This window comes from Pezoporus wallicus, unplaced genomic scaffold (assembly GCF_028554395.1).
Source record: "Pezoporus wallicus isolate ANWC-B61680 ecotype Strahan unplaced genomic scaffold, APGP_CSIRO_Pwel_v1 contig_7505, whole genome shotgun sequence".
NCBI classification, from domain to species: Eukaryota; Metazoa; Chordata; class Aves; order Psittaciformes; family Psittacidae; genus Pezoporus; species Pezoporus wallicus.
In genome coordinates, this window is record NW_026638908.1 from 3,717,769 (window position 1) to 3,740,298 (window position 22,530).

The 22,530-nt window shown below is 39.6% G+C and overlaps 1 protein-coding gene across 2 annotated transcripts in view; it reads left to right on the forward strand.

The window, feature by feature from the left end:
* Nucleotides 1–22,530, forward strand: part of NT5DC1 (5'-nucleotidase domain containing 1) — a 124,796-nt gene that overhangs the window by 98,602 nt on the left and 3,664 nt on the right. For both annotated transcript variants that reach the window (XM_057413185.1, XM_057413187.1), the window contains 3 exons: nt 5,245–5,363; nt 6,039–6,197; nt 12,546–12,714. In XM_057413185.1, the coding sequence (XP_057269168.1) occupies nt 5,245–5,363; nt 6,039–6,197; nt 12,546–12,714 (447 nt within the window). The remainder of the gene's footprint in view (nt 1–5,244; nt 5,364–6,038; nt 6,198–12,545; nt 12,715–22,530) is intronic.

Sequence of the window (22,530 nt, forward strand, 5' to 3'; positions counted from 1 at the left end):
AAATACTCGCAATTTAGTACATATATGAAGGAGTGCCAGGGAAGGTGGAATCTTGAATCATAAGTTTGTCTTTAAAGGTTCACGTAAAACTACCCCTTCAGAGGCAGCCAGTATTTGGAGAGCTGGAACTTCAGACACAATTAATCAATAAAATTGAACTAGGGATTTGAGGTTGTGTGATTAGTCAGGAAAAAAAGAATGGAGCTTTCTCATAACTCGTCTGTATAATTAGTTTTCATGTAAAAATTCATGAAAATGTCTATTACGTATTCGAGGGTAGATATGTATGGGAGATAGCAAAAAAATCACTACTCCCTTTGAGAAGCCTTAACCTTTTATTTCAGCACACATGCTGAGGGAATAATTTGTTCCTTAACGCTTCCCTGCAATTGTCCAGTCAGACAGGAGGCTGGCAAGCACTGGTGCACATGTCGGGCAGATGGATCTCACAGCTGTTTCCAGGGCACAGAAGTAACTCAGGGACGATGAAACACACAGTAATATCTGGAAACCACCCAGCAAAAGTGGTCAGTCTATACACAGGAATTTTGGGTGCTTCCCTACAGAATGGTGCCTAGGGGGTATGAAGTTTTACCTCCAGCAAGCTTGTAAGTACTTGCTTTCTTCATGGAGAGCATGCCCACATAGAAACTCTACAGCTTATGTCATCCTGTCTCATTACCTTTACAATAGGAGGAAACCACCAGAAGGATTTTACTTGCCTCAGTTCTAAAATGATGAGCTTTTCTGTCCCTAGTCCCCTTCTGGGAAAGAGAGTTTGTGTTTCTCAAGGAAGCTTGAAATGCCATCTAGAATCAGACTGTGCTTGCAAGCCAAGCTGGAATATAGCCCAGCTTTTCCATCGATGCCCTCAGGGCCTGAAATGACATTATTTTAAATTGCAGAGTGGTGTATGATAGTTGTGGATCATAAAACGTACTTGTTTTACAATAGCCCCTGAGGTGGTAACCAGGGCTTCAGTGATCTAAATGCATATGCCTTATCTGTGCTAAGTGCCTCTATGGGTGAGAGCCCACAAGAGCTGCCCATAGGTGGGAAGAGGGAGCAGGTACAGGCACAAGCAGTGACAGAGTCACCACGTTTTTATTCTGATGCACAGTTCAAAGGAACAAAAAAAATAGAAGCAACTCTAATAGCTTGTCTAACTACATTTGTGTGGAAACAAGTAAAAAGCTGGCAAGAGAGAGATCTGAAGGCAGAAGGGGCTACTGGGGAGCTGTACATACACTGCAGTTAAATCTAGCACATCTTCAGCTGGCATGGCCTCCGGGCATTAGAGTTGCTTTCATACTGCAGTCTCTGAGGTGTCCTTGGGTGAGTTACTTGTGGGTCCTCACCTGACTAGTAACCAACACCATAATGCACCCAACCAGAGGAGCAGCACAGGGTGGTGTCTTCAGGGTGGTGAGCTGATGACAGTTAACCTGGATGAATAACCAGAAACTGGGTGAATAAGTGGCTGAATAACTGTTAAAGGGTAAATTCACCCTCATTTCTTAGCTTCTCTCTTAACCTCAGGCTTCCCAAAAAAGAGCCCTGTCCCATGAGGTGGGGCTTAACAGTATAAATGCCAGCCAGGTTAGGGATAGAGATCCAGGTACAGACCCTGAGCTGAGGATTCAGTGTGGACAAAGACTCAGCCCTGCATGTGTTCAGGTTTCCATGTCAGTGGGTATAATCCATAAATGGATAGCAAAGTAGACAGCAGTAAGCATGTGCAGAGTCTTTCACGAGGAGCAACTCCGTGCCAAAGTAAATTATCATCAGTTATCATTTAAATGGGAATGAGCTTCACTATTATTTTTTGCATATTCATTCAGAACGAAAACAGATGTTCCTCAGCCCATGTTATAAACCCGCAAAGCAAATTTAAAGGCAGTCAAGAAGATTCTCACAAGAAAAAAGATAGTGAGTCTTGGTAGTGAATCGGTTTATCTACAAAATCCTATCTGCTAATGGTAATGTGAGTACATTTCTGAATCAGAAAACATTTCCCAAGCTGTCAGACACAGCACATGCAAACTGCCATTCCAGCAATATTACCACTGTCCCAGCACAAGGCAAGTTTTTCTTGTTTTTAAAAAGGAACAGTAACTTCCCCTTAGGAAAACTGCTCTGGATCGCTGTTGAGGTTTGGGTGAGTGTTTTAACAGAATAATTTTCTAGATTTAATTATTTTAATTTTACTTGCTTGTTACCTTTACATTTCATGTTGTGGCACGTTTGCAGGCTGCAGCCAGGAATTCGGGTTGGAGTGATATATTAGACTTCAGAAGGAAGCAAATTGCTCTATCTAAATCATCTGAGAAATTCTTTTGGGTTATCCAGTCTGTTTGAAATTGTCAGGATGTCTCCTTTTCCTCCCAGCTTGTAAGACCTGAAGCATTAGCATCCCCGCCTATGTATGTGTTGCTTCCTGCTGAAGGAGTATTTATAGTATTTCTGACCTTTGAATGAACTTTTACGAATCAATAACAGCAAAGTGAAGGAAGGTCAGCAGCAGTTTTCCTCTTGTCTGAGTTTAGCCAATGTTAGGCTTGGAATATCTAAATTATGTTAGGAACTATCATAATCATATTTATGCAGCATTTTTGCAGGAAATTTGCAGATTTCTTCAGCACTGTCACATAGCTGCTATCTGATAGATACAATACAAAGCCCGAGCCAGTGGTGCCATTAATGGATTTTTAAGTTGTTGCATATCAATTTTTACATGGCAGAACTACTACAAGAGGCCTTAAGAGCCAGTGCTGAAGAATAATTTTCTTACTGTATTTTGTCAGTGAGAAAGTGTAACTGGATTAGAAACTGTTCTCATTAATGACTTACTGCAACTGAAACAGCATTCATTTCCTCCAACTTCAGGTTATAGAGATAAAACTGACAAGTCACCCCTAGATCTGTGAGCACAGCCATATGAGACGATTCGAGGCAAGGTTTGCCAGTGCAGTCATTATCCCTATGACCCTACAACTCAAATATTATAAAGAACCTTTCCTGATTCCTCAGATTTCTGAAGCTCCTTCCAAAATCAAGTTGTTCCCGTAATGAATTAGACATCTCAGTGTTGTTTGGTGCCTCCAAGCATAGGGAAGGAAACAAGGCTTTGAAATTTCCCTGCCTATAAAGCATTTCCTAACTTAATTAAATCCTTTCCTTCTCGAGAGCTGGCGCCTCTAGAAAGTGTTGTTTGTGGTCTCTTCTGCCTACAGAAGGTTCCTGGTCAATTAGTTCAGATTGTAACTGTAAATTAGAAGCCTAAATTCCAGATGCATCGAGTTGAGATGAAGGGTGGCAGTAATAGATCTCACAGAGTGGCAGATCTTCTACCGTGTAATTAGAGCGATTTTTTTCCATCAGGATGGCCCCGCATGCCTTTCCATAGAAGTAGCAAAATAGGGTCTTGCTCTTGGCTGGAGCTTTCTGCTGTTGCTGTAATACTTAAGGCTCCTATTTGTAAATGCAGTGGTTTGATTCTGAAAATCCCTCTCATAATAGCTCCATTTTTCTCTAGTGTTTTCCTGATTGACTGAATGGAGAGACAATGATAGCTATACAAACCTTCACAAGAAACTTTTGATAGCAGCTCAAATGAGTTGTTTTCATGTGTTTCTGCGTCCATATCGCTTGAAGATTGTGTCTACTTGTTCAGCCAGCCTTAAAAATATGTCTGACAATACAAGGAAAATAAAACAAATCTGCTGAAGTTTGACAAATTCTGTTTCATCAAAAGTTGTTTGGTCAAAAATATTTGAAAAGTCAGGAAGTTGGGATTTCTGAATTTAAGATTTTTTTTAATGGATGTTATCATACTTATTATTATCATTAACTTTCTGAAGCAGAACAAAGGAAAAGACATTTCCACACAAGTTCTACATGAATTGTTAGTATCAACTTTGAATTTCCTTGTTTTTTTCCTGGTTTATAAAATGCTGTTAACAGAGTCGTATTGTGTGAGAATAAATCCTGTGTTTCTTCAAATTCTTAGATTCGTAATACTAAAGAATTATTTATTGTGTCTCTCCACATACCTATTTCCCACATTTCACTTCTTCCTTCTTTCAAGAACCAATGTACTGCATCATGTACATTTTCAGTGCTCTTTAAACATAAAGCTCTCTTTTCATTTCACTGTTCTCCAGAATTTGCATTCCAGCTTTCAGCAGTCTCTAACCAAATGAAAATTGTTTTGTCTTAGTCTTCTTCCTAACAGATTTAAAGTACTTTGAAAAATTCTATAAAGCAGGAGAAAATCTGAAGTCCTGATGTTACACCTAAGTCAGATCAAAGTACTGTATTGACTTCTACCCCTCTGTTTCTAGCATAAAAAATAGGACATTTGGTTGAGACTGAATAACAAAATCACCCTTTCGTTTAACAATTTCAGTAGACAGAAGACATTATTATTAATATTTATGACGAAATTGTAGTTTATCAGTTCACTAAGTCTAGTATTTTGGCTTCAGCAAGAAGCTAAAAAGAGTTCATTGGGCAGTAGCACATGGATCTGAATGAACAATAAGGTTACACGGACACCAAGACAGATCCAGCTGCTTTGGGACCAGCTAGAAAAAAAGTCTGTTGCACAGCTAGGGGATGTCCAGGGAGTTTTCGGATTCTGCTGATTTTTCCAATTCACAGATACCAGTGCGGATATGTGCCAGTGTGGACAGCACAATCAGCAGCAATATTGTCCCCTTATTATTTCTTCAAAACTGGATGATAACTGGAATTGCTCATTGATTGTGCTGATCTAAGGCTGGCAAATACCCATACCTCAGTCTGTTTTGTTGCATTTATGCCAGTGTTTAAAAGTGGTAGGTCATTTGTGTGTGGGGAAAGGTACATGCTGTCTCTTACAGACTGATTTATCTCATGCTTTCACATTACGTCTGTAGCGTCTTCTCCATCAGTCTGGTCCATGGGGTTTCCTGCCTTTACTGCTGCTGTGTTTCAGAGGCAAAGCCTATGACTGATTCCTCAGCTTTCCTGTATCCCTTGCAGACAAGCTTTGGCTGCTTCTTTTCTCACAAATGTCTGCCTACTGCCAGCTACCTAACACGTTGACTGAACCATCAGTCAAGAGCCGTACAGTGGAGCTAGTATAATGTCAAAGTAGACTGTGATCTCCAAGCTGTGTGCAGCAGCTTCTCACATGTGTCACTAACACAGAAGTATGGACTGCTTTCACTAAGAGTGAGCGGTTTTGTTTGGCGATTTCAGAGAATGACGAGGAGCAGGAGGCTCTGCTATCACTGGACAACCCCGGCTGGTATTCCCAAGGTAATGCTATCCAGCTTTATGAACTACTGAAGAAGATGACTGGCAAGTTGGATCCCAAGGTACATTATAAGTGAGAGTAAAACTTCCTGAAAATACCAATTTTCATTCTGGTTACACTTAACTCTTGTTTAACAGACTGCGGTCCAGAACTGGAAGTAGCATTTTAGTCTTCTTATCATTAGAATATGTAAAATTCCTAGATGTTTTATCCTGTGTGACATCAGTGAAAACTGGGATCATGTTATTTAAACTACAGGTCTGGATGAGTGAAAATGCCCACTGAAATGTGGGACCACATTTTCCCTAGTGGGTAAACCCTAGTGGGCACAGAAGAGTTGTCATTCACCAACAAATGCTCTATGTTTTCCCTTGTTTCCAGAGTTGTCCTTGTGGACTGTATTTTCTTGGTAGTTTCTTCCACTGCTTCTTGGCAGGCTATTTTTGTCAGCCAGAAAACTCAGTGGTGTCCCCTGTGCCAGTCCCAGCCGGGCATCCCCATCCAACGCCCCTGGAGGGTGAGAGCGAGGAGAGCATGAGGGCCAGCCTTTTCCTTATAGATTTGAAGATAAAGCCCCAAGCTGTGACATTAAGATCTGTGTGTGTCATTACCAACTGTAAACACAGAGGAATTTTTATTATGTTGTTTTGAAGCTCTTTTTCTTTCTCTGTAAAATACAGTTTGCTTGTGTTTTCCTCAGATACAACGGACTTTTAATTTGCTGCTTCCCTTGTAGGTTGTTTATTTTGGTGACAGCATGCACTCAGATATTTTCCCAGCTCGTCACTATAGCAACTGGGAAACTGTCTTCATCTTAGAGGAGCTTCTAGGGGACAAAGTTGCAGTGCCTGAAGAGGGTGAATCTGAGCCCTTGGAGAAGAAAGGAAAATATGAGGTAAGGGTTCCTTGCAGATGTTTCCTGGAACAGAATAAAGAAAGTTGCAAAAAAGCCTTATGCCACCTGTGCTGAGAATGAACCTGCTTATCTTATCAGGGTGCTGGCAGAATCAGCATCCCTCACAGACATCGTCCTGGCAGCACCAGGAGGACGCCACTCTGTCCCAGCTCAGCATTGCATGGGTGACACAGGGCCTCTACCCAGAACTAAATCACCAACCTCAGAAAAAGAGCTGTATGTGCTTTCCCCTACCAAAACCCCCATAGTTTCTCCTTTTCAGTTACAAGAACCTGTTCTGTGTCCTACAAGGAGAAATTTCATGGCGCTTGTCACAGATCCAGCGCCTGAACTCTGCTGAGTTCAAGGTGTTTCCCTGCATGTTGTAGCCAACTGTAAACACAAAGGAATTTTTATTAGGTTGTTTTAAAGCTTTCTTTCTCTGTCTGTGAGGTAGAGTTTTCTTGTGATTTCTATATATACAAAGATTTTGTAATTTGCTGCTTCCCTTGTAGACTGTTTATTTTGGTGGCAGCTGCGCTCAGGTAAGAGGGACTGTTTCAAAGTCTGGTCCAATACAGGCTACTCATAGGTACCTCAGAGAGACAATGTGATTTTCAGGTTGATCACAGCTGGGAAGCAGGGCCTTAGAACTACAGATGCTCTTTAATCCTCCCACAGAAGGTGGAAGGTTACTATGGTTTATCATTCTCTTCGCTGTCGAAGGACAGAATAGATAAGAACAGCATTCAGATGGCCAACACGGCAGCACTGTACATCCAGTGTGTCCTGTGTAGGAAATAAGAGTGCAGCTTTACTCTCCCTTTGGAGTGTTTCTTCTTTTCTTATGTTCCTAAATAAATAGGCCACTTTCTTCTAATTGCAGAGAGATATACGTATGCCTTTTGCACTTTGCTTTGAAAAGCACTTAACCTTTTTGGTTTTAATTAATAATTACTCTTTGTGATTAAAAAGTTACCTTACTGATAGGAAGGTTTTTGGGGGGTGCTTTTATTCTAGAAATGGGTTTAATCCAACTAAGAAGCATTTTTAAAGCCCCTGTTTTTTATAGAGAAAATGTTATCTTCAGTGGTACTAAAACAATATAGATGTGACATCTATTTCTCTACTTGTTTTTTAACAGATGCATCTACATGTTCCCTACTATGCTGATTTCTAAACTAAGCTCAGACAAGGACACTTTAGTCACAGCAATGAGAAAATATAATAATGCTTAGGTTATTTCCTGGGTCGTTAATACAAAAATGAAGACAAAGTCAAGTCTCCTATCGAGAAAAACGTGTTTCTCAGTAAACGGGGGTTGGCGGGAAAGGAAGAGGAGGAGTAGTGCTACATAGGTTAATATAATTTGATTTAATTAATGCTATAAAAATAACTCATTCTTCTCCATAAATTTGTTCATTCTCTGGCTGGACACTGCTGCATTGTTGCATAAGAGCTTATATCTCTGTAAGGTTTGGGGGTTTTTATTCAATCATTGTTTCTTAAGCATGTTCAATATATGCTTTCGAAGCACACATTTTTAAACAGCCAGACAGAAAATGTTTCTTTTCCTAGAAGTACAAAGAAAGAGTCATTGAGTGATGTGTTTCTAAGCCCTTCACGATGATTTGATTTTCTGTTGTTGCAGTACCTCTGGCTGACTGCTCACAAGATCCATCTTTTCTATCACTGCAGTTATCAAGCAGGAAATTGAGACTTTTAGACAGGTGCTTGACATTTTACTACTGCTGTAGAATTCCTGATAAGAGATTGTAGTATCTTGAGGGGACACTGCAGCTGCCACACACAACCTCTGTTCAATTTACATCCGCTACCACTGACAGCGAGCAAGCAAGGGAGAAATGAATTGTGTTGATTAAAGGAACCTGAACCAGAGGGGCCGTGGCAGGTCAGTGGCATTATTTCATTACCACACTGCTCACTGGAGTCTGAACAGGTCACATCCATATCTCTGCAGTTGATTGGACACCACTAACTTAACAGGACTAGTTCAAAGGGACTCCCTTTGCAAGCCTATGAAAGTTTTATTTTCATTTCCCCCATCAACTTCTCCCATTAACCCTTTGGTTAAGAAGGGAAAAAAGCCAATTCAAAGGATTGTACAATGTCAGGTGTTTTTGGAAAACTGGGCACTAACAGATTAGATTGAGTCTTGTTCATCAGCCTGGTCATTTGCTGGCAATAAAAAAATACACCACTATTGCAGATTGTCTATGCCATGCTGTGTGTGCAGAGAGGGACTGAAAATTTAATACAATATGCAGTCCTCCTTTCTATCAATCTTTAGAAAATATTATTAAAGAAATAAAGTATTACTGCTAATTTGCAATTGCATATTTCTGAAATAATTTACAAAAACCTGTTTTCAGTTGTTTAACTGGTATTTCATCACTAATGAAGAGACGGGAAGTAAACAACTTCCTCACACACAAACTAGGAGGCTAGTGATTTCCATTTTCATTGCAGTTTTTGTCTTTTCCTTTCAATTAATTGCATGATATTGACCAGATACACATAACTCTGAAATTATGGTAACTACTGAAGTTCTTTCAAGGAGATGAATCATAATCAAATGAGCAAGAGAATAGCAAACTAAAAACTATTTGTGTAATTACTCCTAAGTGTATTGCAGCATGCAGGGGGGAAAAATATCAAGCACTGTTTTGAAACAAGATTCCCCCCAGATCTGGGGGTTGGTTTGCTTGGCTGCAGTCTTTGTTTTTGCCTTCTGTTCTTTAAATGTGTGATCAATTCCATCAATGAAAACTTGAAGAAAAGCTGGAATTTGTCCTAGGATTCCAAGGGAAACAGTTACAGAGGAGCTAGTCAGGAAAAAAACCCTGGGGCTATAGGAATGAATGGGTCAGGAATCAAAGAATTTATTGGCAGATACAGATATTTTTTCAGTTAGAAGTAAAACTAATTTTTATGGTACTGCCTAGTGATTAGTTCGTTGGAGGGGTCAGGGCCCATGAACCCCCCAAATTTCAGACACTCCCTTGCCATGACCATAGACAAGGCTAATTACTCTGTGCCTTTTGGCTCTGTCTCTTTATTCCCATTTATCTGTAACGCAAATCTGATAGTACTTTCAGGAACAGACTGAAATGTTTTGTATTTGCCTATGACTTGTGGGTGGCAGGTTCTGGGCAAAAGTTAAGACTGGTGGCAGGCTTGCCCATTTGCACACCCGGCATGGATATATTATTCAGGGACATCTGAATGTTGTGACCAGCACAGTTGTGCTAGCAGAAACACCTCAAATACTTGCTGTTATACCAGCGAAACCGTATTTTGAGCATTGATTTTTTTTTTTTTTTTTTCTGGCACTTAGAGTCAATAATGGTTTAACTATCTTGACACAAAGCATACAGCCATCAGTACCATCTGTCATACTGAATGCAGTGAAGTAATCCTAGTGCTCTGCACTTGGTACAAAGATGATGGCATAGATGGCATGTCTCTCTAAATAATGCCTTTAAAAAATACCAACAGCTTGATTTTCCACTCCAGTCTCCTTTACATCCTTCTTTCTTTCACCTCTCTACCAAATGTAGAAAAACGTCAGAGCTCAGCTCCCTGCCTGTTTGTATTTTAGAAAGGTCATTTGTAAGCTGACAAACCAGTGTTACCCAAGGGTCCTATTAACAGATTCTGTTTGCTCTGTTAACAGGCCTTATTTGTCCGCAGTTCATAAAGCAAAGGTGATAGTAAGGATTCCAGGTGGTTCAACTTAGTGGAAAGCCCTGGGACTTGGGGAACCCTCATACCATCCTTTTGTTTCTCTAAAGTCTAGATGTAGTCTTTGAAGCTTTGTACCCTCAGCTGACACAGTCAACATCTAACCTGCTACTGTCTCACCAGTATGCCTGAAACCAAACCACATGCTTGGGTATTTTGCGTAAGAAAGAGGGATTGCTCAGCACTTCCCAGGATCTACTGTCATGCTGCAAGTGCAGCCCCATGTCTGGGGACTACAGGGGTGTCTGATGCACCTTCCAGAGCTTCTAGCCCCACTGTTGAATGTGTGCTTCCAGGCTTGTAAGGACCAGCAATGTTAATAGGGGACTTTTGTTTCATTTCACAGATGTATAGATTCATGGTACGTGGTCACTGCAGGCTATATAGGCTGCAGATGAGATACAGACTTGTTCTAGGCATCACTTAGGAATAGAAGGAAGGCAATGTCCAATACTTCCTAAGGATGTAGGCAAAGTTTTGACAGCTCTTTCCAGATTTGAGATCAAGGTTTAGCCTACCAAACCATCCCAGTCATGTGGAGATAAGCCAGCAGCAAAATGGCAAGGGTTCTCTACCAGGTGACTCGACAGCTCTCATACCTAGCTGGGCTTGGTTTTACTAAGGACTTGGGCTATAAATACAAAATGTAACTCACTCCTTGGTAATAGGGGAGAAATTCCCACTCTGAGATTCAGCTCTTAAAAAATGAATTGATTTCCTCAGATTGCAGTGTTAATTGCCTGTTGTATTAGTCATACATTTTAAAAAGCAGAAGGCTCAGATTTTTTTCTTTTGTCAGTAAACAAGGCCCTGTCTTTTGTGCAAATGCTGTGGGCCAGTACTGGAGTTGTTGTTTTGATTCATCAGCTCTAGTAGCCTTACAAGTTTTCTGCTTGTGCGATCCAGCTGGCAAACAGATTTCAATTCAGCATAGCACTTACATTTTACTATAACTGACTTAGCATCCTAGGATTTGCATGGAAAGATAACATTTGAGGGGGAGGGAAAGATGTGTGAAGCAAAAAAACTCCCAACTAAAACCACAAAAGAGCCCAGCTCTTAAGTTAACTGCTTGTTTTGAAACAAAAGGGTTTTTTTTTCCAACCTATTTATATCAGAAGACAGAAACCACTATTTATACTTGCCCAAATCAACGCTTCCTCCTCACCCCCAGCTATGCTCAGAGAAAAAACTGTTAACTCAGAATCACAAAAAGAATGGCTCTGTGTTTACTGATGTGATCTGTTCAGCTGGATCAACACCTTTCGTGCAGTCAGAAGCCACAGACCTCTGTCATAAACACAAATTATTCCAGCAGATTCTCAGAATTATTAAGAAAAGGGTTAAATCATATCATATCACAGACTTGCTTGGGTTGGAAGGGACCTTAAAGCTCATCCAGTTCCAACCCCCTGCCATGGGCAGGGACACCTTCCACTAGACCAGGTTGCTCCAAGCTCTGTCCAACCTGGCCTTGAACACTGCCAGGGATGGGGCAGTCACAGCTTCTCTGGGCAACCTGTGCCAGCGCCCCACACCCTCACAGTGAAAACACCACCCTTACAGTGAGAAATTTCTCCCTAATATCTAATCTAAATCTCCCCTCTTTCAGTTTAAAGCCATTCCCCCTTGTCCTGTCACTACTGGCTCTTACAAAAACCCCTCTCCAGGTTTCTTGTGAGTCCCCTTTAGGTACTGGAAGCTGCTTTAAGGTCTCCCCTGAGCCTTCTCTCCTCTAGGCTGAATAAGCCCCATTTTTCATGAATCTGGAGGCACATGCTAGGCTATTTGTTATTTTATGCTGTGTTCATCTGAAAAATTACTTTGCACACAAATTACTTGAACAGATTTTCTATATATTTTGTTTTGTTTTCCATTTTTTCATCTTTCTGTAGAGGCCTCCTGGAGCTTTTTCTGGCAATATATAGCAGGTTTCAAGATGAACTGCTAAAAATATCAGCTTTCCCAATGCTGCTTTAATGCTTTTTTTGAAACATAATGAGTCTACATGTTGTTGTCTGAAAATATACATGAAAAAAATCAATTATTCACAATTTGCTGGGCAACTGGATGGCTCCCCATGGATCCTGCAGCTTTGTTCTCACTCATTCCTCAACTCAGAAACAGATAACGCAACACAGGTGGCATGATGTGTTCTTAACAGTTACTGCATACAGCGCCAGGAGACTCCTTTCTCCTGGGAGGAGGTCTAGGATGGGTGCTGCAGCTACCTAGCTTTTCCAGCAGAGAAAGGCAGCAGGCTGTTCACACTATCAAAAACAGAAAAATGGGGAAAAGAGATTATTTTAAGAGAAAAATATTTAAAGCCAGCTTTTTATGTGCTAGGGAATTCATAAATTGTGTAAAATGGAGCTTGGGGATTTATGGGAGGAATTGATTGTTATTGTTAAAAGACTGTTATTGTTTGAATTATAACATTTTAAATTCACATTGCTCCTGAGATACAATACCATTTTTCTAGTAAATTTGAGAAATTCTGGAGTTCCTTAAACTAATGCTTGTGGTTGGATAGAGAAAGGATTTTATTTTTTTTTAATTACATTTTTTTTATTTTTCTTTCAGGGGGATCAGCTGAAAGCTCCTTACTCTGTATCTAAACAGTGGGGCTCTTTCTTCATGGACAGATTGCCAGGCCTGGAAAATGCAGAGGAAACCTTAGTTCGCACATGGTCCTGTAAATGTATTAGCACTTACAGCACTATTGCAATCCCTAGTCTTGAAGCAATAGCAGGTAAGGAAGATGGCATTTTTTTTCCTGATGAATGTGTAGTATTCATAGTAATTTTGTACTACTGTAAATCTATCTTTGAGATTACATGTATCCAAAATACACTCAAAACTACTCTGTTCATTTCACACAACAGTTAATGCCAGTGGCTATTCATTACTTTGATGGTGGTTCTTTTAATAATTGTCTGATAGACCACTTACTGTTTGTCTCTGCAAACACTAGATGTTTAATTTATCCTAGGTTAGAAATAGGATGCAGCATTTAGATTAGTTCCTAAACTAGTTAAGGACTTCCCCACAGTATTTTGCTGTTTCTGCTTTCAATGGTGAGTTACATTAGGAAACAAACACATGCAAAGTTACCTGGGGTTTTTACACGTCCATATGTGTTTCTCTCTGGTGTTGCTTGTTATCCTTCTTCAGTCAGCTCGCTTATCCCATTACAGTTGAAAGGGAGATGAACAAACACAAGAATGTAATGAAGCTAAGAATGCCTAGGACCATGCTTTTCTCTCTCTCTCTCTCTTTTAATGTGCGTATTGCTTTTGGAACTGCGTCATTATGGATGGAGCTGGAGCCTAAAACATATTCCTTATTCAGAAGACAAGGCAATCACAAGCAGTGTCTTGTTCTCCAAGAATTCACCTGAGAATCCAGCTCAGGCTTTCTACCTTCTTACCATCAAAGCTGCATCAAAGGTTCATTTATGGCTGATCTTCTGATCTCCACTAATTTTCAGCCCTGGAGGGACCATACATTATTTTGGATGGTTCCTAGCAATAGCTGTAGCAGTAATGCTGCAATAACTTCACAACTGCAGTACATATCGTTGGATTATAAAGTGATGGTGAAGACCCTGTATCTATATGTCCGCAATCATTTTGCCTTATTGAACTTTATCAGTAGGTCATATCTAAAGGAATAAATTAATTAGGTGCTTAGCTGTATGAAGAACACAGTAAGCATTTAATTTACCAACCCTTCTGTTCAGCATCTGTTGCCTACTTCACGCATAACTCCAAAGAATAAAAAGTTGTTCCGAGAGAGGATTTCAGATTTGCCCAGCAGTTATTTCTACACCACAACACATGACAGACCCATCCTTTGCAACCGTATTACACACCTGTATGTATACCATGAGGATATCTCAAAGCAGAAAAGTCATATTATGCCACAATTTATTTATGCTTCAGGTATTTGCCATGTTGCAGTCTGTATTTCAGCCTAAAGGTACAAAGCCCAAATATACCAGGGTCATTTGCCAAGGGAGAGGTAACTTCTGTAAAATTCCCTTCCAATACCTTTCCCAGAGTCATTCTATAGCTTGCTTTGGAAGCATGGGCCTAGAGGAAACACATGGGTCAGCCACACTGAAACTGCCTCCCAGCCAGCTCCCAGCAACCATAGCTCAGTTTGCAGAGTTAGCAAAGGCTCTAGACCACAAAACATACCACCAAGTTTCTAGCTACAGATGAAGGGGTGAGAACCAGAAAGACCTATCTGTAAATCAGTGAGCCAGATAGCTGCCTGTCATCAGCACTGGAGCACCTGCAAAGTCTGCTCACCCATTAGAAAGGACACTGTGTGTGCTTCCTCGCTGCATCAGACTGGTGCTGGGGCAGGGGCCGGTGTCTGCAAAAGCTATCCCTCAGAGCTAAAAGACCGGGGAGAAAACATTTTTAACTTGCAGCTGTGTGCTTGAAAGCAGATTCAAAGATGAAGGTAAGAAAACATCTCTGGCTTCTTACAGAGAGTGGTATTTCTTGTTTGTTTGTACTGAAGAGCAGATGTTCATTATTATGGATGTTGAGGAATGCCTGAATCCTCTGGAATACCTTGTCTGACTCCTGTCGCAGCAAGCTGTGAGAGCCCCTGCTTTGCCAAGCCCTGAAGTTTTTGGCTGCAGTTGTAAGTCATAGTTCAACTGCAGCTATTTGGGAATAACTAGCTAAAAGAGATTCAAATGGGTTATGTGAGTTTGATGCGCTCCAGCTTTTCCTTTTCTATTTATCTACTTTAATTACCAGCAGAGGACTTGCCACTGCCAAGCTGCAAAAACACAGGCCTTTCCTCAAGATCCCCCAAGCCCAGACGTGCAGCCAGGCTGCCTGCATGCTGACCCTATGAGCCCAGCTCCCAGCTGCTATAGCCCTGGCAGCCCTGGCCCAAACTGGCCCAGCCAAATGAGCTGATGCCTCCCCAGAGGTGTGCTGCAGCCTCCTGTGAGTTATGGGCTCACCAGGGCTTCTGTATCAGCAATGTCTCACCAGGCTTTTGTACATCTATGTGAGTGATGGGAAGTGCCACATACAATTCAATATCCCAGCAGTTTACACTCTGCAGAAATATTTGGTGAAAGGCAGACAATTACTGCTGTGCTAACTTTAAAACTGGTTCATGTTGTTTGGATGCAACATATATCTGTGCATAAAGAACAGCTTGTTTTACTTCTCAAGAGACATTTTTCATTGAAAAAAACTACTCCAAAAGCTATTCAATGTTTTTCAATACTAGCAGTGTTTTACAAAAATAACTCACTGTCATCAAAGTTCATAGGAGAATTCTTTTGAGAGAGTTATTAGAAATTCATTTTCAGTAATAAAACCCTTCATGCCTGTTTCCATTTTTTTAAATAGAGGAAATATGTCAAAAAAATAAAAATAAACTGGAGATCTGGATTGAGAAGTTGCAGTAGAAACATCTTAGACCGTTCTCTTCTTTCACCAAGATGTTGTAAATTTGGTGCAGATGCCTTCTGATAGCTCACCGGAAGAATTTATACATGTAACTAATCTGATGCAAAGAGCCTTGTAGGAAAAGGGTTTCACAGGGAATGCTGCTGTTGCAGTTTTGGCCATTCAGAGTATAAAAGAACAGAGCATATACACAATAGGTATATGTAATTAGGAAAAGACAACTTTGTGAAAAATAATCTAATCCATTCTGGATTAGCTTTCTGTGCTCATGAATGTAGTCATTCTTCTATCTTCTGTCGTCATCTTTACTTAAAAATTCAATATCTGACTCAAAAGGTGTTTGCATTCAAAGATGTATCAGAAATTGTGAACTTTAATCTCACCTCTGGCAAGGAAAGTATTAGTGGGATTGCAGATTATTGTGTCATAATCATCTAAACTCCCCTGACAGTCCCTGAACGGGAATCGGCATTCTCCTTGTGCATGAAAAAGGACGTTTTGTTTATTGTTAGAATTGCCCAAAGGACAGAAAGGATCCTCTATAATACCTTCTGTGTACCTTCCTTAGATCAGAGTGGAAATCAGATAAAGGTCAATCAGATGATGTCATTTAAGACATTATCACCTTGACATTGAGGTGACACTAGAAAGGTTTAACTGAAGAGTAACATTATGGATATATCTTTGTAATTGTAGGAGAAGATGAGTTAAGCTGAAAGTTTCCTAAATATTTTGCAAGTCTTCTATGAGCTAATTCTCCTTACCCACTTTCAGTAAGCAGGGAAGTTTTTCCTAAGTATTAGAAAACTGATGAGTTCGTGATTATATTGACAATACATGGTTACTGAAGTAGTAGAAGCCAATGCCCCTACTGCTGTGTATTCTACATGCCTTGATCACACATCCATTCCTTGACTTTTCTGCTGTTGAATCTCGCCTCATTTACAGCTCGCTTACAGATTTTGACCATTTTCAAGCACAGTGAAAATTCCAAAACAGGATCCATTACCATGGGAATGTTACGTTCAAGCTCACATATGGAAATCAAATATGTGGGGGTCTGTCTGAAAAATGACATTTTGCATAAATCAGTTTCTAATACATCCTCCTCCACTTCAAAGAGTTTGGTATGAGCTGTCCATGAGAGAGGTTATCTACCATTCCTGAATAATCTGAACTTTACTTTCTTTTGCACTGTAGCCATCTGATAAAATTTCCAGATACCTATGTAAATGATTATATGTCCTGCATCACATAGGAATGCCAACAATAATTACAAAAGATCTCCCTGATTTACAAAGTAGATCAAATCTACATAATATCTTATTTACTAAGCAAATTTTTGTAGGAAAAAGGTGGTAAAATAAACGATAGCTGGTGCTATCATTGCAGATGGGTATTGGTTAAACAATTCTTTAATTCCAAAATTGATACATATATTTCAAGCTAATGATTTTCATTTAAATCTCATTATGGCTGGTATTTTTATAAAAGTACCACTTCAAAAAATTCCATGATGGTTAACTGGAATTTCAGAGCTTATGGGGGAATTTTAATAAGTTGGGATTTTTTTCTTCATTGCAAAGAAAAGCTTAAGTGGAGTCTAAATCCTAATAAGGAGAATAGCAAAAAAAAAAAACCCTCTTTTAAATTTCATGATTGTTACTTAACCTGATCTCCTGAACTGGTCTCATAACCTCTGAGTTGTGAGGTTTGTCATAGGGTTAAAAATTACTGCAAGCAAGTATAGGGGATTGAGCAAAGTTGCAAGTCTCTTGAGTTTCAGAGAAGAATTAGTTCAATGGTAAATGTGCTATGGAGACAGAGCTTATTCCATCTTGGTGATTTGATAACCAAGCTTGTGTCATGCATGAGGGTAATGCAGTCTTTTAAATCTCGCATGCTGTATGAAATCTTATCATGCTTTGCCCATACAGGTGCATTAGTTTTTCTTCACACCTTATTATTATTTCAGTTAGTTAGTACAAGAGAAAAATCGCCATTATAATTCACCAAAGCTGTCTCTTTAAAGACACTTAAGAGATCTGTACCCTGACACTTTCTGCAGGAGTTTGAGTCGTCAGCCTGCTTGCTGTATAAATATAATGATAAAATTGCCAGTGAACCATGGCAAAGAAGTTCATGTTTCTGCGTAGAGTTGCAAATTAATCTGCACAGTGGAAAGCCCAAGGAAGCTGTGGCTGGGGCACCAGCGCTGGCAACTCATGGGTTGCAGGTAGCTGGGTTGCCCATCACAGATCAACTACAAATTGCAAACTTCAGGCTCTTTCTTAAACATGTATTTTAAAGGTGAATGCCCTTGAATCAACTATTACTATGATTCATGAATTTCACTAATCATGTAGTCGCATATTACTTCTATATCCTGAAGATATAGATAATTATAGTTGAAGATTAAAATCACCCATATTTTAATACATTAGTAGTATATTTTTCATTGACATTACATAATTTAAAGTCAAATCCTGCTCCTGTTAAATTAGGGTTTCCTGTAACAAGAGTGATAACTATGTGTTCTTAATAATTCAAATAATACAATGATAGCATAGAATATCCTTAAATGTATAAAACTATCTGTATTATACATTACTTGTTAATTAGCAGTAACCTGTTCTATTTAATACCTTGTCTTAAAACCATGCTTTTACTTAGCAGCTACAATGTAAAAAGGTATCTGTGCGATATCATCTAAAGACTAAGTTTATCAAAATCCTCTGAAGATTTAAACTGCTTTGGGGCTTAGCTGCTGTGAATAGTAGTTGCTATTAAAAGTCCAAAGAGGTCATTTTTATAATGAAACTTTTTATGCAAGAAATACATTTTTTACATTTGGTGAAAATTGGTATACATATACAACAACAACATTTCTGTGGTTTTCTGGTTCTGAGTCTTTGATGCGAGTGAAAAAACAGGTAGCAAAGATAAGTTACTAGAGAGAAGATACATGTTCTGAACGTATTTACAGCATCTTTCTCTAAGTTGAAAAGTAAGTTGAAAAGCAAGTTGAAAAGCATCAGATAATGTAAATCCTAGATCTCTGATCCAGGACACTAGTTTCAGTGTTCTTCATTTAACAGAAAGAAAAACGTACTCAACAGAACAGACAAATATAATGCATTTCTTTTTTTCAGCTGCAAAATATAACTGAAACCAACAATCAGCTGCATTTCAACCATAACAAATTATTATTCAGTAAATAAGAACTAGCTTATAAAAAGTCTTCATGACCCAAAGGGTCTGAGACCCCAGCTTTTCCAAAGGACTTGACTCCTTGGTAGTAATTTTCAACACAGAAAGGACAGCTTTCATTGTACTACAGTTTGATCAGCCTTTCTGTCCTCCTCCAGAAAGGTGTACTGACTTGTGCCCCTAAAGGCTGTGTCAAATCATGCAGAACCCGAAAGATTACTTCCTAGCCAATAACTGACAGAAATGTTCCTGCCATCGTTACTCTGCTCTGTGAGATGTCAAAGTACAGCTGCGTCTAAAAGATTAAAGGGAGAACTCATGAGCAACTCATTAAGAAAGGGTTTTAAAGTTATCCTTCAACTCAGGCAGCATAATTTCATTTGCAGGCTGTAATTATAGCTATAATTGGGGTTTGACTAGATCGCAGACTTATGAGGTGGGTTTACATCACTTCTTTAAAAACACTGGCTGGTAATACGAAGTGTTGGTAATTTTTAAGTGTGAAAAATGTGGAAATAGGTAAGTCACCAAGTATTAGAAATATTGGAAATATTTCTTTGACCAGGCTGGAATTTTACACAACCTGCAACCTCACATGTACAACAAAAAGTTGCTGGCAGCATTTATGTACTCTGGATTGGTGCCTAATATATTCCCTCTGGATTTAGATAGTAAAACACACCAAGAAACCCAATAGAGGCTTAATGTGTCTCTGTGTGTGGCTTTTTACCTTAAGGTAACCAATGTTTGTAAACCATCCGAAGGGAAAAGAATAGGGAAAAGGAAAGAAAGCATTTGTTTTACAAGAGAGGGAAACATGACAACATTAACCCAAGTTTGAAGAGTAAGTTAGATCTTGGTGAGTTTACCTCAAAATGAAAGTAAAGGGGTGTATCATCACTGCATTTATCTTAATATAGCCCCTGCACAGTCTCAAATGCAACTTATTTCTTTTTCTTAATCAATCAGAAATACCTGGCATCTCAAACAATCGCTTTTCAGGCTGACTTCTTCAATTTACCTCAGAAGACCTTCCCACAGCTCTTAGATCCAGGATGAGTCATTCCAACAGAAATTAATTAACAGATTCCTAAAAGACTAACACCTGCTACTGGGATCTTGGCATTCTCCTAGGATTTCTTTTAGATTATGTCTTCATCTAAATATTTAAAAATATTATGGTCCAGTTTTTTCTTTTGATCAGTTCCAGATCAAGCAGAGAACCACACAGTGCAATCTTCTCCAGGGATCACAAAAAAAATAACCATTTAAACTAAAACGAAAATGAGAGAAATTTCTCTCACGTACAGATAATGTTTTCTTTCACAAACACAAAACAGCAAAGGAATTTCTAAGATTTTCCTTTGCTGCAGACTCTGTCAGGCTCAGATGCAAGTATAGTGCATGCCTTGTGCACAGCTGTTCTGTTCAAGCCAGAGTCAGCAGTCCTTTCCGCATAGGGTAGACCCAAAGTAACGCTAATTGTTACTCCCAAGATAATTGGGTGAAACTGCACACTACAGGCAATTGCAACAATGGCATGGTCTTTCCATCCCCCAGGCACTCATCCCTCTGCAAAACTCTTACAGTGAAGCCGCTACTCCACATCTCCCCACAGTTTGCCACTTCAGTTTTCTCCAGTGTCATAATCTTCCATGTTACATACATCAGAATAGTAACCAGTGATAAACCCCAGTGGCAGTGAAGATCTTCCTCAAGCCAACATCATGCTACAAATGTCTACTGGCAGATCCACAGGCAGGATCTCCAACCAATACACCTGTGTTGGCAAAAGCTCCCATGGAAGTGCAATTAAAGCAGCAAACCTGCATTTTCACTGAGGCTAGTTTTAGTCTTTATTCCTTTATTCCAGGATGCCCAGGAATTTAACTGGAAGAAAAAAAAAAGAAAAATGCCTTCCCTCTAAAGAGCTTAATTAATTGGCTTTATTCCTAGATACCCAGAAATAAACTGCACTGGCTCATATCACAAATTACATGCAAACTCAGGAGTTTTAGCAGCTTCCTTCTACAAGGCATACCTGTGCTGAACAGTCCCCCCTTTCCCATACAACACTGCACAGATACCCTTCCTCCTCCTCCTGTCTAACCTTTGAGTCGCAGAGTGTGTAGACAGCAGCAGACTTTCATGTAATTGATAGAAGGAACACTTTCCTTTTGTTCAGTATTTCAGGAGCTTTGTTTTAGTACAGCAAACATCTGACCTTCTGTTTAGGATAATCAGCCGTAGAAGTTTTGCTAAAAATAACTGCTATCAGATAAATTTACTTGTGACCTTGGGTATTTTTCCTTTTTACTGCTAGTCTGCTCGCTCACACTCTGAGCTCTTACTTCTTTGACTGTTACGAAGTAGAAATGGGTCAGGAGATAAACACATTGAGTATTCAGACAAACCCAACACCCATTATCATTTACTTGCAGTAAATGGTCAACAGTGCAGCCAGACTGGTGAGCTCCCCTGCAGCAGCTGTGCTTACAATCACTGTTAAGAAATTATTATTAGAAATTGTTACTATTAAGAAATTCGTATTTTCCTTCTTCTTCATTAGCAACCTTGAAATACAAGGAAACATGTATGATAAAGATACTAAGCGAATGTAAATTACTGGAATTCCTTTAAAAGGGGAATTGATGCTGACTGACAGTGCCTCTGCAGTCACGCCACCTGGATGCTGAGCTGTAAGATGGAGCTCTGTCTGCTTTCTGAGATTTGCCACAATTAAGCAGTTTAAAGATTTTTCAAGTTACAACTTGGGTTTCACTAATGAGGTTTTAGTTTTCTTCCCTGTGCCTTTTCCTTGGTGATAAATGGGAGTATATATCTGAATTCACTTAAGAACATAATCCTGCTGTTTACTGGAAGGTCTCTGCAGGGCCTGGCTCCAGCCCTGCTGACTGCAGATTTCAGTGAGGGGAGGGGAGTTCTGCTTTCTGTAGGGCTTCTCACTCGTCATAGGGATGCTGCTGTGGTGTCATGCTTAAAAAATGTTGGCTTTGCTTTTGTTGGTCAATATTGCAAAATGTTTCCTGACATTTCTGCTGTGCATTTTGGGAGAAATCTGTTTCAGTCTTGGACTGTGCTTTTACTTGAAAAAAATGCCTTTCATCTAAAAAGCTGGGTTAAGATTTTATTTGCTTAATGTATTGGTTTGTTCAGGGAAATCTCAAAAAAAAAAGAGAAAAGATTAGAAGTGAGCATTGAGTTTATCAAGCAGGCCTGTGTCTGGATTAGATTATAATTGTCTTCCATTCAGTTACTCAAATATTTTCCTGATCACTCATCGAGAATATTACATCTTCCCTTCTTCTTGTGGTTTCCTTTTCCTTCCTTCTGGCTGGAACTCTGATTTTACTTCTGATAAAACCTTGTGGCTTTCATTTACTTGGCTTATGCTAACTGAACAGCATACAGAAACTGAGATATTGTCAACTCAATAACTGTGAAATAAACCCATCCGTAACACCTAAACAGATGTGTGGATATGGTTATACATAAGCATCAGAGCACAATGTTTTAATTAATGTCACTTAATACCTAGGTCTGGATAACTGGAACACAGCAGCTGGAACACAGTTACTGACAGTGGTTGCTGTTTAAATATCATCATTGCCATTTTATTTACACTAAGGCTGCTGGAGTCCTTTAGGCAAGGTAGGGCAGGGCAGGACTCCTGCTTCTGAGCTCAGGCTACACCATATAACCCAGGAGGGTTGAGCAAGCTCTTGGGAAATGCTAATAATCCTGAATGGTCACTGCAAAAGAAAAGAAGTGGTTTTCATCACTCACTTGCACTCAGGCTCTGGAGTGGGAGCAAAGAGAGGAATGGGACTGAAACTCAGGGTGATACATCTAATACTTGACATTTCTGTAGATCTAGAAAGGGACCTAGA